General features: G+C 42.9%; 2 protein-coding genes across 2 annotated transcripts in view; both read left to right on the forward strand.

The window, feature by feature from the left end:
• The window catches only part of pla2g4aa (phospholipase A2, group IVAa (cytosolic, calcium-dependent)), a 16,361-nt gene extending 7,847 nt beyond the window's left edge, over nt 1–8,514 (forward strand). The window contains exons 10-18 of the mRNA XM_076977448.1: nt 1,068–1,182; nt 2,314–2,451; nt 2,956–3,045; nt 3,850–3,915; nt 4,079–4,318; nt 5,047–5,231; nt 5,736–5,925; nt 6,395–6,552; nt 6,690–8,514. Coding sequence (XP_076833563.1) covers nt 1,068–1,182; nt 2,314–2,451; nt 2,956–3,045; nt 3,850–3,915; nt 4,079–4,318; nt 5,047–5,231; nt 5,736–5,925; nt 6,395–6,552; nt 6,690–6,839 — 1,332 coding nt within the window. The 3' untranslated portion in view covers nt 6,840–8,514. The remainder of the gene's footprint in view (nt 1–1,067; nt 1,183–2,313; nt 2,452–2,955; nt 3,046–3,849; nt 3,916–4,078; nt 4,319–5,046; nt 5,232–5,735; nt 5,926–6,394; nt 6,553–6,689) is intronic.
• Nucleotides 8,515–8,755: 241 nt separating this feature from the next.
• Nucleotides 8,756–12,123, forward strand: arpc5a (actin related protein 2/3 complex, subunit 5A). The gene is made up of 4 exons (XM_076977449.1): nt 8,756–9,024; nt 9,530–9,602; nt 9,755–9,931; nt 10,651–12,123. The coding sequence occupies exons 1-4, from the start codon at nt 8,885–8,887 to the stop codon at nt 10,711–10,713; spliced, it is 453 nt and encodes a 150-aa protein (XP_076833564.1). The 5' UTR covers nt 8,756–8,884; the 3' UTR covers nt 10,714–12,123.
• The last annotated feature ends 3,997 nt before the right edge of the window (nt 12,124–16,120 follow it).

A 16,120-nucleotide genomic window follows, 5' to 3' on the forward strand; every position in this document is an offset into this window, starting at 1 on the left:
TGGTGGAACAGATTCACATCATGGATGTGCAGCTGACAAATCTGCAGCAACTGTGTGATGTTATCACGTCAATATGGACCAGACTCTCTGAGGAATGTTTCCAGTACCTTGTTGAATCTGCCATGAAGGATTAAGGTAGTGACTTGTATGAAGCTTCTCACATGAATGACGAAAGCATAAATGCACTACAGTGCAAATCCATTGTTGTGATCTTATTTAATACTCATAAACAGTCACTAGCTGTTGCTACACACACCTAACATTCTAGCTTTCTCATGCTAATTACAAACATCAGATTGAAAGTACTCAGCCTTCTGAGTTAGTAAATCTGCATTGTTGTTTGTTTAGAATGATTACAGCCTAATTGAATGAATGAAATTCTCATATCCAGAGCTCGGGAGTCAGGACACGCGTCGTCTCTTACGGCATCTGGAAACAACGCGAAGGAGGCACACCCTTAATCTGGCTACGTAAAATCACCAGCATGTTGTATCTACTGTGTCTTTGCTCTGAGTTAGGGAGCACATTCCTCTACTCGTCCTGTTCGCAGGCAACGGCTAATAGCAGGGATTTACTCGCAAACGTATAAACCGGTGATGATTTACCCTGTGTTTCTGCCTTAGCCTGAGGCCGTCGTCACTGGCAATAAACTGTGCAAAAATATGTACACAGCTAATGTGTTTATACAGTTTGATTTTTGTGCTGTGACGTTTTTGAGATCAGTTTGGAGTCTCAAGTCATTAAGCTGTACAGACCTGATTTGTGACACTCGAATTCTCCCCAGCTTAAAACACATAGGATGCTTAACGCTGGTTTCTTGCACAGGAAACCATGGACCAGGAACAAAACAAAACAAAAACGTCATTTGCTCTGACATGTTCCGACTAGTTTCAGACTGGGTTAAACCAAGAAGTCAAATAGGGTCAGTCCAGTTTTAGCTATGGGAAAAACGACTTTTAAAACTGTAGTTTCAAGATGTTGAAATCATGTCTGTGTGTGTGTGTGTGTGTGTGTGTGTGTGTGTGTGTGTGTGTGTGTGTGTGTGTGTGTGTGTGTGTGTGTTACAGCGGATGAACACAACGTTGAGCTCCATGCAGGAGAAGATCAATGAGGGCCAGAGCCCCCTGCCTCTGTTTACCTGCCTACACGTCAAACCCAACGTGTCCGAGCTCATGTTCGCCGGTGAGACCAACATGTTTGTGTAACACGCTGAAACTGCATGTCTTTGCATTGCATTCGAGTTTGCATGTATTATTAATGATAATGTGCATATAAAACATTGTGCAGAGAAAAAATATTGTGTGTAGATGCCCTGTGGTTTCGCATTCAAATTTCCATAATTATCATAGCAACGACTGAAGTAACAGGTCCCTGTACCAGACGATATGTGTCATACGTTATTAGTTTTTGTGTGCTTTAAATAAAACTGCCAAACCCAATAAAACACTGCCATCTTCCTCTGAAGCTTAAAGCCGAGGTGTCACCGAGGATAGTCAGAATTCTTCAGGGCGTTTGACTGGGCCTGCATCAGTCGGCATGGAGACGCAAACTTAACAACCTACATTTGGTTGGATTTGTTTAGAGCAGGTGCAGTTATGCAAAACTGCCTGATGGTCACGAGAGTACGAGTGACCTGTTTCAGGGGCAGTACGACTTTGTCGATCTGTTATGGCAAGACTATTTTTAGTGTTAGGAAGGTAGTTCCTAACAAAATTGATTGTTAGGAAATTCTCAATTCATATCTAGTGACTCTCACTGTATTATGTTCTTTTGACTAGAGCAAAAGGTATTTGGCTCTGGTTCTGTGGACTGAGCACCCTGTGTGGTTTCATGTTTCCTATTCACACCTGATCCAGATTATGGGCTGCTGTTAGCTGCTGAGCTGGACCCTGCGTGAACAGAGATGCAATGGGTGTGTGTGTGTGTGTGTGTGTGTGTGTGTGTGTGTGTGTGAGTGTGTGTGTGTGTGTGTGTGTGTGTGTGTGTGTGTGTGTGTGTGTGTGTGTGTGTGTGTGTGTGTGTGTGTAACGGGGCAGGGAAAACTGGAAACTATGCAGGGTATCGCATCTGTAGGGCATCGTGCCCACAGGGTATCGTGCCCACAGGGCATCGTGCCCACAGGGTATCGTGCCCACAGGGCATCGTGCCCACAGGGTATCGTGCCCACAGGGTATCGTGCCCACAGGGTATCGTGCCCACAGGGTATCGTGTCCGCGGGACCACGGTCCCCGAAGCCGGAGCTGAAGTCTTTCAGTGAAAGTTCCCGCCTCCCACTGCAAGCCTGAACATGCCTGACCCGCTTTCCCGTGACAGACTGGGTGGAGTTCAGTCCATACGAGATCGGCATGGCCAAGTATGGCACCTTCATGGCCCCCGAGCTGTTCGGCAGCAAGTTCTTCATGGGCAGCGTGGTGAAGAAGTATGAGGAGAACCCCCTGCACTTCCTTATGGGTAAGGGCTCGGCCAGCCTCCCTCTCACATCACCATGACCCCAAAGCGCAGTCTCATGTATTTTCCTGGTACCGGTGTCAATATATTCTGAAACTCAAGACAATGGGGACCCGTGGAGAACTTTCTGCTTTAGGTGTGTTTTCCCTTTAATTCCACCCAGACAGAGAGAGCTGTATTTATAAACAGCCCACAGTGCTAGATAGTTCTCCTGTTACCACGGACCAAACAAAGTTGTTCAGATCTGCCATAACCTGTGAGTGTTTGGTCTACCTGCCTCACCTACACAACTCAAGCTTAACTTGTGCATACCATATTAGTCAGATGGTCTTGTATTAGTTTGCTGGTACTATTCTGTGAGACTTTAGCTTCCAAATATTACAAAATTATACCGTCACTGTCTTAGACAGCCGTTATGGCCCCCCCTCAGTCCAGCACAGGAGGAGGTGTTTAGGTGTTTGGTGTTTGGTGTCCTGAGTGTTTCGCTTCGTTGCGTGTGTGTTTTAGGAGTGTGGGGGAGTGCGTTCTCCATCCTGTTCAACCGAGTATTGGGGGTGAAGGAGACCGCTGGTACCAGCACTATGGAGGAGGAGCTCGGTAGGAACCAGCCTGCACTAGGGCTCTTATCTCCTCACAGGTCCACTCGCTTCTGCCTTGCTGGAAGAGCTTATCTCTGAGAGGGCAGACGGCGACGCGCGCTAGTCCGTAAGAAGCCGACGCTGATGTACACACCTGATTTTCCACGCTCACACGTACAGTCACGTGCAGTCACGGACAGTCACGTGCAGTCACGTGCAGTCACGTGCAGCCGTCCCATCTGGACTTTTGTCCAGCGGGTCCAGCGTCTGCAGATATGCATCCAACATCCTGGAAGGACAACACATGTATGCCTGCCTATCAGGCCACCAGCATCAGTGACCCGGCCTGTGGTCCGATGTATCCTGTGGGTGTGCACGGTGGGCTGGGGACCCGAGTGTGATGAGCTGAACCTGAGAGTGTGCAGCGGTGTTAATGCGATTGTGTTAACGCGATGGTGTTAACACAATGGTGTTAACGCGATGGTGTTAACGCCACGGTGTCTTTGCCTAATCTCACGTCTCCATGCAGTCAAACGCTCACGCCTCTTGTGCAGTTTGACACGTAATGCTGTTTGTGACTAAACAGTACTTTACACCAGCCTGAGTCTGATATCAGGCTGATAACAACTTCCTCTCTCACACTAATAGTGCAGGATGTAAAGCAAATCTAAACACCAGCAACACACTGCAAAGACAGACACTCAAATATATATCAGTATTCATGCTGATGTACAAAACAGATTAATCGACCATCATTGCTAATTGCTAAAAACCAGCTGGCATCATCGATGTTCATTTGGCTGTGTTTCTCTCTCATGTTCAGAGCACATTAAACCGGAGCACATTGTTGGAAATGACACCACTGATAATGAGGAAGAACCACGTAGGGGTACGTTGCTCTGACATGCCACAGAATTACCCTGGCTCGCACTCACACACACACTCACACACACACACACACACACACACACATCTGATTTATTTTTCTCTCCCGTCTTCCCCCCGCCTGCCCCTGCCTGCCCCCCCGCCCCCCCCCCCCCCCCCCCCCGCAGCGGGCACGGAGAGCGTGGAGGTGGAGGATGAGAGGCAGCGTAGCGCCCAGGCCAGCTGGGTGCAGCGCATGTTTACCTCCATGGTGGGCGACACCGCCCTCTTCAACACCCGCGAGGGCCGGGCGGGCAAGGTTCACAACTTCATGTTGGGCCTGAACCTGAACTACACGGCGCCGGTCACGCCGGCCAGCTGCCTGATGCACCAGGTCTCTGTGGACGAGGAGGTGGACGCCGTCACAGGTCAGGCGCCGCCACGCGTCCCCCCGGTTAAAGGGCGGTTCTGGTTTGTGAGATCGGGGGGTGGGCGGACTCCAAACAGGACGTTCTGAGGACTAAGAGGTGTTAGAGCTGGTTGACGGAGTTTCTGACAACCGGCTCTTGTATCTCTTAGGACTTGAAACGTGACTCCTGAAGACCTAAATGATACCAGAACCGGTTATTGGAGATTCTGCTTTCAGCATTGGTTTGATCAAAGCTTTACCTTCTGCCTGTCTTAACTGACAATGTTAAATAAACTGGCCCACGCAATGGAGATTGAATTCTTAGAAAAGGAAGTGGAAAAGTTGCTGTCTTGACAGAAAGAATATAAATAAAGTTACGCAAGTCCTGCTGCATGCCGCCACACTCGTTGGTCTGCATGCCGATACAGGCTCGGCCGCAGAGCTGACTGCTGGCAGTAACTAGAGGCATGTCATGTGATGTACTACACTCAGAGCTTAACTACCAGCCTCGGCTGTTTCCGCGGTAACGCTGTCCGACTGAAGACCAGCTCTGCGGCAAACAATTGTGCAGATGGTTTGTTAGAGGCATAACCTTCAACACCATTATCAAAATCAGCTACAGATTTTATGTAAAGTAATGTTTCTGAAATGAAGAGTCCCCAACCCCCCAACCACGGTAACTTCCTGGAGTGTCAGTTATAAAATACAGCTATAAGGTTCTCCTTGGATGTTGGTTTCATTCGACAGATCCTGATGAATTTGAGCGCATCTACGAGCCCCTGGATGTCCGTAGTAAGAAGATCCACGTGGTGGACAGTGGCCTGACCTTTAACCTGCCGTACCCCCTGATCCTGCGACCTCAGCGAGGCGTTGACCTCATCATTTCCTTCGATTTCTCCGCGAGACCAAGCGACTCTAGTCCACCCTTTAAGGTTGGTGGGGACTATAACCATAGCAACATCTGCAGAAATGTATTTGTTTCATTAGAGGTCCACGGACGTAAGTGTTCTCATAACGAAGACATCAGGGTCAGTGAATTGAAGATGCAGTCTACAACACAGACGTGCTGACAGAAACGTTGGCGAGCCATTGTCTAGTTTAAAATGATGATCTGGTACTTTTGATGAAGTTCATCAAGGGTCAATGCACCGACCTGTCCACCTCCCTATTGACGGATGTGTGTTATTTTGGAAAACACGTACGCTTCCTGTGTGTGTCCTTTGCATCTTTAATACGACCATATCCTCTCATATATCAATGTATCTCAGTATATCTTGTGACTATCAAATCAGTCTCATGATTGCATCGGTGTGAGTATGTTTTGATAAGACTGAATGTTGCTTTTACTTTGATTCCTGTTGTGATTACCATTTGTTATCGTTACATCTGTCAAGATGATTACCTCTTGGTACGTCTCTGCCTGTCACCTTTATCAGGAACTGCTACTGGCAGAGAAATGGGCACGTATGAACAAACTTCCCTTCCCCAAGATCGACGTGAGGGTGTTTGACCGGGAAGGCCTGAAGGAGTGTTACGTTTTCAAGCCCAGGAAGGGGGACAAACACTGTCCCACTGTCATTCATTTTGTTCTAGCCAACATCCACTTCCGGGACTTCAAGGCCCCTGGTGAGAACATTGGTTGCACCTTAGCACCATACGATGTAGCTCCTGACATTATACCAACTGTTAATTTATTTTTTATTTTTTTGCATTACATTCAGTATGTACTGAGAAATCTGACAGTAAGGGGCTTGAGTTTATAGTAAAAATATAAACAGCTCAGCTGTGCGTTTCAGGAGAATTAGAATACTTGAGCGGGGTGGCACACCTACAAAACTACCATAGCCAAGTGATAATCGCGCTTTTCTAATATCAGAATATAGCTCTAAAAACGTTTATTTTAATGTACCCATCATTCTGAAAACCTTTAATGTTAGCTGTTATTAGTTTGTTGTTTGAGGTTGTGGCTTTAAAGCACATTATGGGGGAGTTTCAAATCCATGTAAACAAAACACATTTAATGAAGAGACACATTTTCCATTACACATGAAAATATTAAAACATATTAACACTTTGTTGCCTTTTGCCTTGGAAGGTGTACCCAGACAGACAGACAAGGAGAAGGAATTTGCTGACTTTGACATATTTGACGATCCAGCGACTCCCTACTCCACATTCAACTTCCAGTACTCCAATCAGGCCTTCAAGCAGCTACACGACCTCATGGAATTCAACACTCTGAACAACATAGAGGTGTGGCCACGCCTCCTCTCACCAGCAAACAGGAGCGTCACGTTCCAGGCTCTTCAAGCTGTAACGATGTATCGTTTTATTAAAGACTTTCTGTTTCTTTTCTTCTATCTCTTCCATTTCTACAAAATTTTTCACAGGTCATTAAAGATGCGATCAAAGACTGTATCCTGCAGAGGCGGGAAAACCCCTCCCACTGCCCCGCCTCTTTCTCGCTCAACGACATCGACAACAAGAAGGTCCTGAAACGTAATGTCGGCGGCATGAGAAAGGATACACCGAACAGATAGCAAACCGAAGAAGAGCTAAATTGTGAGCTGAGCTAGCAGTGGGACTCAGGTGTTGCATCAGCGTTCACAGGACAATAACTAAAATGTAAATAACAGATCCCAACTGGATACACTCTTTGAAACCCCCACGCTATAGGGATGTTTTACTTTCCTGATGTCTCTTGAACTATCTCGGTGTGCTTTGGACAAACACTATTGGGTTTTAAAAGATTTGCTTCTCAGATTTCATCCTGCTGATGTGTTTTTTTGTCTTCTACACATCTGCAAAACCATTCGCTAGCTTGGACAGAGACGTGCAATGAATTGAAAATCTGTGCAACGGCATACAAAACCTTGTTTGTTCTGTAGAGAGTCGACCGCTGGATTTGGGCCACAGAAGGCCATGAGAGGAGATTGCTTGTCCCCACAGTGACCGTCTAACATCCAGTGAACACTGTTCTTATTTATAAGTAAAAAACACACACATATCAAACACTCGCATTTGCCAATGTACAGCTGTTAATGGTCAGTAAGACAAACTGCTGGTTCAGTGTAGCAGCCCCTTCCTTTGTGTGTTTGAGCTGGATTTAGAAGAACAGTAAAGTTAAGAGATACAGTTACAGCGTGTCCACACCCCACCCACAGGGACTGTGGAATAAGAAGTGCAATTGAACGCTGTGAGCATGGTCCCAAGTCTCCGCCCACGTTGGGATGGGTCGAAAGTGTGATCTGGCGTGATCCGGCATGCTGTGTGCACGCCTCAAGAATGGCCTGGTATACAGATTTCTCCGCCTTCTTGTGCTTGCAAACTGATGCTTTTTAAGTTCGGTTTTACGTTCGAATATTTCCATTATCAGACAACTGCCATGTTTACTCTCTCATAGGCTAAACTGAACCCATCGCCATGTGTTTGAGACTGTGGTTGAAGACTATAAGTGCAGTGATTTGTTTGTTTTTTTATTACATTTCTCTTATTTGCTTAGGAATGTTAATTGAAAGTAAAAACTGTATGACTAATAATGTAGAATACTTGTGAATGGTAGATATGCTTGTTAGTGTTATTTGTATGTAATTACCATATAATTAATTATATTTATAACTCAAGCAATTTTATTAGCTGTTAAGTTCTGTCTGTGAATTATTTGAAGGCAGTTTGTGATTTCATAATTATTTCATGTTTATTTCATTCAATGATCATAAGAGCAGAATAACCAAATGTATAAAATCATATTTTCATACACAGTAGCACTCTGGTGTTAACCTCTGTAATGTTGGACATAGGTTAACGCTAACACTAATGAGATGGACTTCAAAAATTATGTTATTACAGTTTCTCTGCAGTAGAATATCTCACTTTGTCTATTGTGTTATAACAAACTATTTGCCACCCACTTTGCATTGGTGCCTTAATTTGATACATCTGAAATGTTCATTTTATAGATGATCTAAGTGAATTTTTTTTCACAACTTGTCAGTCACCCTGTACCTTTTTAGAACTAGAATGACCTCGTAGGCACAACTGACTGGATGTTAATGGATGGATGTGCCATACTGATGTACTGACATGGTGGTGATTCGTGAGCTAGGACAACCCCAGAGCCATTACACATGGGCAGTATCAGTTTGAAGATGTCTGAGACAAAATGCATGGTGACATACTGAATGCCTCTTTCTAATAAATTCAGTGGTGAGTACAGATGGTTGTCCAGTTTTTTCTGTGAATTCTTTGACAGTCTCGCAGTCAGTACTTTTAACTCCATTAACGTAGGCTATATAGTCTGAATTTACCGTTTATCTTTTTAAATAATTTTTAATTGAGTCGGACCCTAACAACCCAACGCTTCACGGAAAAGTGAAGAAACGACACAGCTCGGCCTAGCGGCCAGTTTGGTGCGGTAGACGGAACTGAAGCTCTGCAGCCCGGACCGCTTGAGGCGCTCGATGAGGAAGTCACCGCGGAAGCTCCGTGACGGAACCGAGAGACGACTTCTTCCTGAAAAGTACCGGAGGCCCGCTCTTAACGTTCAGCTTTTATACGGTTTTTATGATTTTAAAATCATTTGAACATGTCTAAGAACACGGTATCCGACCGCTTCCGAAAGGTGGACGTGGACGAATACGACGAGAACAAGTTTGTCGACGAAGAAGACGGCGGAGAAAATCAAATAGGTCCGGATGAGGCTGAGGTGGATTCTCTAATAAGACAATATCCTTATTATTCATCGTTTATACATTCATCAGATCTAGACCTCCAGTGCTGAATGCGAATTGATGTTTTACGTTATGTTGTTGTGCTCTTAGTTATTAAATCCGTCATTAAACCCTAGTCACTGACGGCGAGTAGACATGATGGGTGTGGTGTGCTTGGTTAAGTTATTGACTCTTCTCATTCATTTGGTTTTCTTATCCAGGTTACCTACTGGCGCTGCAACCTTTAAATATACGTAAACATGTTTTATTAATGTACATAAATTTTCTGTTAAAATGCTGTGGAATTGTTTAGCAATCCCAGTGCTTCTGCAGAGACTTCCGCAGTCGTGCAGGCATGTAAAGATACTGTAGTCTAAATACTGCAGCTGGGCCTTTGCAGTCGTCCAAGTATTGGTGTGTTGTCAAACCTATTTGTATTTCTATCCTATAACTACGTTATTTAACTACGTTATAACGAGTTAAGCAGCTACTTTTAGAACATTGTCCTTAGCGCTACTCACAGGAAACCTGATGGGGGCGCTACAGGCGGTGCTGAAAAACCCACCAATCAACACCAAGAACCAGAACGTGAAGGTGAGCTACCTCTATTCAACCTATACCACCTGCCTGAATATAGTCTGACCCCACTACTCACTCGGATTTGTCATAGTGCCTTTTAACTGTATGTATACAGTTAATGGATGTTTGTGGTACATTGCCAGTAACGCATTTATATATGCGTGCAGGACCGTGCTGAGGGCCTTGTCCTAAAAGTACTCACGGCCTTTAAGAGTAGCGATATAGAAAAGGCGGTGCAATCTCTGGATAAGACTAAAGTGGACCTTCTCATGAAGTACATCTACAAAGGCTTTGAACGGCCCTCCGAGAACAGCAGTGCAGTTCTACTCCAGTGGCATGAAAAGGTATTTTGAGTGTGTGCACGTGTAAATGTTATTATGTAGTCATTTTCACCTTAACATGAGCGTGACTTTATCGATATTTTTTTTGTTTTACATCACTCACCTTCATCCAACAATCTTTTTATTGTATTGTAGATTCTAATAAATCCTATTGAGTCAGTGTGTTAGTCTAATATATTTTGCTACATGGAAAATAGTTTTGATGTGCTAACTCTATAGAGCACAGGACATTTGTCGATACCTTGATGTTGATGTTACTGTATGGAATTTTAGTGAACAGATCAGAACTCAAACCATTTAGTGTATTTCTAAAAATACACTGTACTTTTGGTTTCTTTTCTTTTAGATACTTTCTTTAGATACTATTATACACAGTATAATATACAGCTATGCATCAGCTGTAGTCTATTCTTTTTTTTCAAGTATAAACATCCTCAGCAAAAGTCGGCTTACAGTGAGCAATCATCAGTCACTTGTAGTCAGTATTGGGATATACTGAAATATATTGAGATTTAATTCCTCAGTGTCAGTTTGGTGCATCTCTAGCTCAACAGGTATCAGTGAACTTACCCTTTAAAATGAAATGTTTTTTGCAGTGTTACTGTAAATGACAAATCCTGCAGTGTTGTAGGTGTGAGTATAAGTGCTCTCTGTGTTGTAGGTGTGAGTATAAGTACTCTGTGTTGTAGGTGTGAGTATAAGTACTCTCTCTGTGTGCTCAGGCTCTTTCAGCAGGTGGCGTTGGCTCCATCGTTCGAGTGCTCACAGCTAGGAAAACCGTGTAACCTTCGCGCCCCTGTCAGCTGGGCATGGCTGGTACAGGGATTGGCTGGATCAAACCCCTCTTCCAGCGCCTGACTGCTGACTACACTGTGGAGGACTTCCAGTCTAATTATCCCTAATCTATCCCTCCCTCTCTCTCTCCCTCTTTTTGCCCTCCTGTTGTATTTCTCCCATATTTGGGTTACTCATCTTCTTGCAGCGACCTCAAAACACAGCAGCTCAGATCTGTTGGTCAGAGGAAATGCAGTGGTACTATACAGTCGATGTTGAGAGACGATCTTCGCATTCACAATGTCTCCGACACCAGCTGATCCACCTTTCAAACTGCTTAAGACCCGGTGGACTCTCTAAATGGCTTCAGACATATTCTAGAATGTTGTTTTCAAAGTGTCATGTAAATGAGATGAGATTGTCATGATTACAGTGGTGTTTCTCAGATGGGGTAAAAGCATCCCAAAGTGGTTACCCCAATTCAGTCTCATCTAATCGTTTTCCACCTGTGTTGTCATGTTTGAAAGGCTACTCACAAGCTTTTCTTGGGTTATATTGCCAAAAACATTAGATTAGTTTCTCAGAAACGAGCTGAGTCTACTCTTAGACTAAACTGCAGCATAAATCCGTTTGGGAAGCTAATCGTGCTTAGTTGTAGTTATGGATTTTGGGGTTGTGCTTTCTGCCAAGGCCTTGACTGTGTTGATGGCAATCTGATCCTCAGGAATGCTAATGTGGAATCAGTTCATTCAAAAACACTTTTCCTCTTCAAAAAGACCAAAACTGATTCAAGATCAGCATTCCAGCCATTTGATCATCATATGCCACACAGTATTGTCCAGAAAGCTGACCATGAATAACGTATATCTTGATATCTTAGAAATTGATTATTCCTGAATAGCAACAGGTCTTAAGTTTAGTCTTCAGTTATTTGTTAGGACAAAGAGGTTCTCACCATAGGCCATGATTTAGAGCAGAACATGCTGTGTGTGTGCGCGTGTGTGTGTGTGTGTGTGTGTGTGTGTGTGTGTGTGTGTGCGCGCGTGTGTGTGTGTGTGTGTGTGTGTGTGTGTGTGCGTGTGTGTGTGAATATTGTGTCTACTTTGAAACTCCTCAAATGTTCTGTGCTATATGGTGTAGCTAAACATTCCTAGACCAAGTCTGTATCATGGAATGTAAATGGTGTTTTAGCAGCACAGTACAGCCTTGCTCAAGAGTTCTGAACAAGCCATAACTAAACCAACTGAGGTGGCCATGTGTGCGTGACAGGTTGAGTATGAGAGTTTGGGGTGGTGCATCTAACCCGTTTGATCAAGTGCAAATTTTAAGTGCAAAAAGTTAGTTTACCAGCTGCCTTATGAAATATTCCTTTTATAATGTGTGGTCCATTTGGAAGCAATAAAAATTGTATTATAACTGAAGTTGCTTTTGTATTTTTTGGTGTGTGTTTAAGCAATTTAGGTGAAAGAAATTTCAGCAAGTAGTATAACTGAATTTCCCCAGTGCGGGACTAATTCAGGATTATCTAACAGAACAAAGATTTAACAGATGCATTGTCACTTACATCTACCTAACTATATAATGCCTGCAACATTATATATTATATATACATTATATTGAAGGGTGACTGGAATTCCTCTATGAGATTTTGTTTGTGAGCTCCAAAGTTGAAGGAAACAGAAAGCAGGGTACCCGCGGGTCCTTAAAAACAGCCCCGGTTCTGGACTGCTTTGCTTGGGGGGGCAGTAAAACATAATGAGGGGGCATGTTGATAGTCATGTTTATGAAGCCAGAAATATATTCAAGGCTTGATTTGTGCATGAATGATGACTATTGATACTGGCTTAAAGTGATGTATTAGGTAAAGAAATAAAAATGCACATTTTCGAACTTAAAACTTAAAACACAATGATTAAAAAATACATGTTGATTATGTAAATGGAGAACAAAGATTATCTAATTGTATTTCATTTCAATACTGCCATTACTAATAGAACAACTCTATTTCTTGAAAGGCTGACAAATGTACCTATACACAGACTGAGAATATTCAAACATGGAAATAGGAATGAGTGAGAATATTTATATTACTGGGAAATTAAAATATAAAGAAAACAAAAGAATACAAATTCTGTTATAAAAGGGAGTATTCGTCACATTTCTATTTTGAAAAAGAAAAAAATATGAAAGTACATAAATAAGAAATCTATCTACTGCACTTTAATGGTAAAAAATCTGGTAGTATTGAAGTTTTTATTGATGTTATGAAACGTACTGGTACAATGCGGTATTTATGCACAGTATAACAATACTGGCTGTGATGGCGAGGAATCGTTTAAACCAGGGATGTCAAAGTCAAAAACACAGAGGGCCAAAAAAACAAATTTGCTACAAGCCGAGGGCCGGACTGGTTCAATGTTTATTAAAACATATTGAAATGATTGCACATAGCCTATTGAACCAAGACCTAACACAGTGTATATTATTTAATGTTTAAATGAATAAAGCACTATTTTCTTATGGATCTGTCAGTAATTTCAAGTGAAAACATTTTTCAACAGGCAAACAGATAAAAGCAAACTTCCTTCAAAGAAAAATCACATGAAGACACACAGGTTTACCTTTTACCTCCATGAACATGTACTCTGCCTCCCACCTGGCTTGAAACCCGTTCTCAGTGTCCACCTTACGTTTAGTCATTTTTGAGAAGGGGGATAGCTGAACGTTGATGTCTGCTCTGACTGCTGATTTAGGTTTATACTTTCGCGAGTGACCATAGTGCGCTACTCCGAATTTTAATGTTGCTTTGTGTTGCAGGTTTGAAAAGTGCTGCAATTTAGGCTAAAGTACTTGAAAATGTTTTAAATTGTAACTACTTCGTTTCACAACAAATATCTGTCTGACTGAATAGTTCTCTTGTATTACCTTAACAAATACGAGCCTCTTGTAATTCCAGGACAAAACATGAGAGAACGTGAAGACGTTAAGATTGGGGAAAATAAACAACCATTAAATAATGTGAATAAAAAGCGAATTATTTCGAATCATTTCGAGTATATGTATAAATATTTAACATATTTAAGTTTAACGTGCTGGAAAATATTGAAATGGACCTTTAAAGTGACGTACAAGTGCTTGAACCCTGCAAACATGACTTTGTTCATTGCGCTGGCGGAGCCACTGCGATTACGTCATTTTCGCCGCGCAGACCCTCGCGACGCTTCGCGCTGCAGTGACTTCGCGGGCTACCGTTGCATTGTGGGGAATGTAGTGTTTGTGCGTACAAAACACCATCGGGCGGCTGTGGCCTGCGGGCCGGTTCTAATAGTAATTCAATATCATCCAGGGGGCCATAGATAATCAATTCGCGGGCCGGATCTGGCTCGCGGGCTTTGACTTTGACATATGTAGTTTAAACCATGAGCCGCGACGGCTTGCACGGGGGAAAGAGCAGCCTCGCGCGGTGTCGTGCACCTCTCGAATTTTGTAACTTCGCGCGCGCCGCGCCTCAGCGCAATGAACAATGTCATGTTTGCCGGGTTCATACACCTATACAAGGTGGAATTAAAGCACTTGTACCTCACTTTAAAGGTCCAGTTCAATATTTCTCAGCACGTTAAACTTAATTAAGTTAAATATTTATACATATACTCAAAATAATTCGCTTTTTTAATCACACTTTCAAAACGCCCAATCTTAACGTCTTCGCGTTCTCTCATGTTTCGTCCTGGAATTACAAGAGGCTTGTATTTGTTAACCTAAGACAAGAGAACTGTTCATTCAGACAGATATTTGTTGTGAAACGAAGTAGTTACAATTTCAACATTTTCAAGTACTTTAGCCTAAATTCCAGCACTTTTCAAATCTGAAAAAGCAACATTAAAATTCGTCAGGTAAATGTTCATTCCCCTGTTTTTTATTACCACATATCGTTTCGGACAACACTGCGCGGCAAGTATTTAAACGCTTCCGCCGTTCGTGCAGGTTTAGGAGAACCAAGTTAGCCTAACCGCTAACGGCTAATAAAATAATTTAAGCAACACCTATGTAAGAGGTGAGTAACATTAAAGCAACGAAAAACCACAGTTAAGCAAATATTACCATGTGGAAGTCAGTTTAAACTCAGAAGAGTGTTTACCAGTATACCTGTCTTTCACTCACACTAACAGAACATATACTGCCGAACTGAACCGTTTGGGGCGGTCTGCCGATTTTTATATGACTCAAAGAGCCAATCAGGAATAAGCAAGGAAATATCTTCACGCTGTAAAGCAAAATGCATTTTTGTGATTGGTTCAGAGATAAAAAAAAAAGCCGTTGCTTGCATTGTGCTTGGGGGGGCAAAGACACAATTTGGGGGGGCAATGCCCCCCTCTGCCCCCCCCCTAGCGCCGGCCCTGCTTAAAAAGTCTTAAAATGTCTTAAATTTAGTTTTCCATATTCAAGGCCTAAAAATGTCTGGAATTTTATGAGGGGAGGCATTAAATTATTATAAGTGTGTGTTGTTCAGTTGTTCTGGCGCGATGTGAACTTTGCCGAATCTAGCGCTATTGCAGAAAATAACCGCTCCAGGGTCCTAGTGCTAGATTCCTAGCGTTGGAGTATACGGCCTCAACAACGTCAACAATTTTCGTTCGTTTAAAGCCAGCTGGGGTTGCCCCCCGGGGCTGACCGTGCGCCTTGTAGCGTACGGGACCAGAGCCATCCTTCAGCACCGTGATAACACCGCATGTGACTCTTAAGGCTCACATTGTGGGTGAAGACCCTATCGCACAGTTAGCGTAGAGTAGAGTCGAAAATCCACCTAATGTATTTTAGAATGATAAAATTATTAGAAATTATTATGTAGTTTTAGATTTTTAAAGTGGCATCAGTATTAACTGAACATGAACTCGTGAACTGTATTTCGTAAACAGAAATACCAATGTGTTTTTCCAAGAAATTTTACAATTTTCATTTAATCATTCTCAGTAACATGTTTTCCAATTGCATGTTCAGTCTATAAAGTTAATTATTTGCTTACAAAGTTTGGTTTCCTTTTTTTGGGTTCTGCTTTTTGGTTCTCAAAACAATTGGTCATACGTTGATTCCATAAACGTCCCTTTAAGAAAAGCATTATGTAAAACAAAATTTAGTATGAGGCAAAACAAATGTCATGTTTTGGGCCTATGGATCCTAACTCGTTAATGTCACTATAGGTCATAATAAAACAGTCATTGTCATGATGTATATCAGAGCCAATCCTGACCTGGAGCCCTGAATTAATATGTGCCGTTGGACCCGTGCACCATGCAGACCCCCTTCCTGACCCGTGAACAATCATCCATGTTAGAACTAGCTGCCTGTTGATCTGTGGTAGCAATGGGTGATGATACAGCATCTCCTCTACAGATAAACCTAAGCTAAGGCTGGGACCTA

Source organism: Brachyhypopomus gauderio, chromosome 16 (genome assembly GCF_052324685.1).
Source record: "Brachyhypopomus gauderio isolate BG-103 chromosome 16, BGAUD_0.2, whole genome shotgun sequence".
In the NCBI taxonomy this organism is placed as follows: Eukaryota; Metazoa; Chordata; class Actinopteri; order Gymnotiformes; family Hypopomidae; genus Brachyhypopomus; species Brachyhypopomus gauderio.

Excerpts from the sequence above, each read along its gene's own strand:
- arpc5a (XM_076977449.1), top strand. The coding sequence starts at position 8,885 with ATGTCTAAGAACACGGTATCCGACCGCTTCCGAAAGGTGGACGTGGAC. Across the intron at positions 9,603-9,754 it reads CCAAGAACCAGAACGTGAAG|GACCGTGCTGAGGGCCTTGT; the intron begins GTGAGCTACCTC and ends ATATGCGTGCAG. Across the intron at positions 9,932-10,650 it reads TACTCCAGTGGCATGAAAAG|GCTCTTTCAGCAGGTGGCGT; the intron begins GTATTTTGAGTG and ends CTGTGTGCTCAG.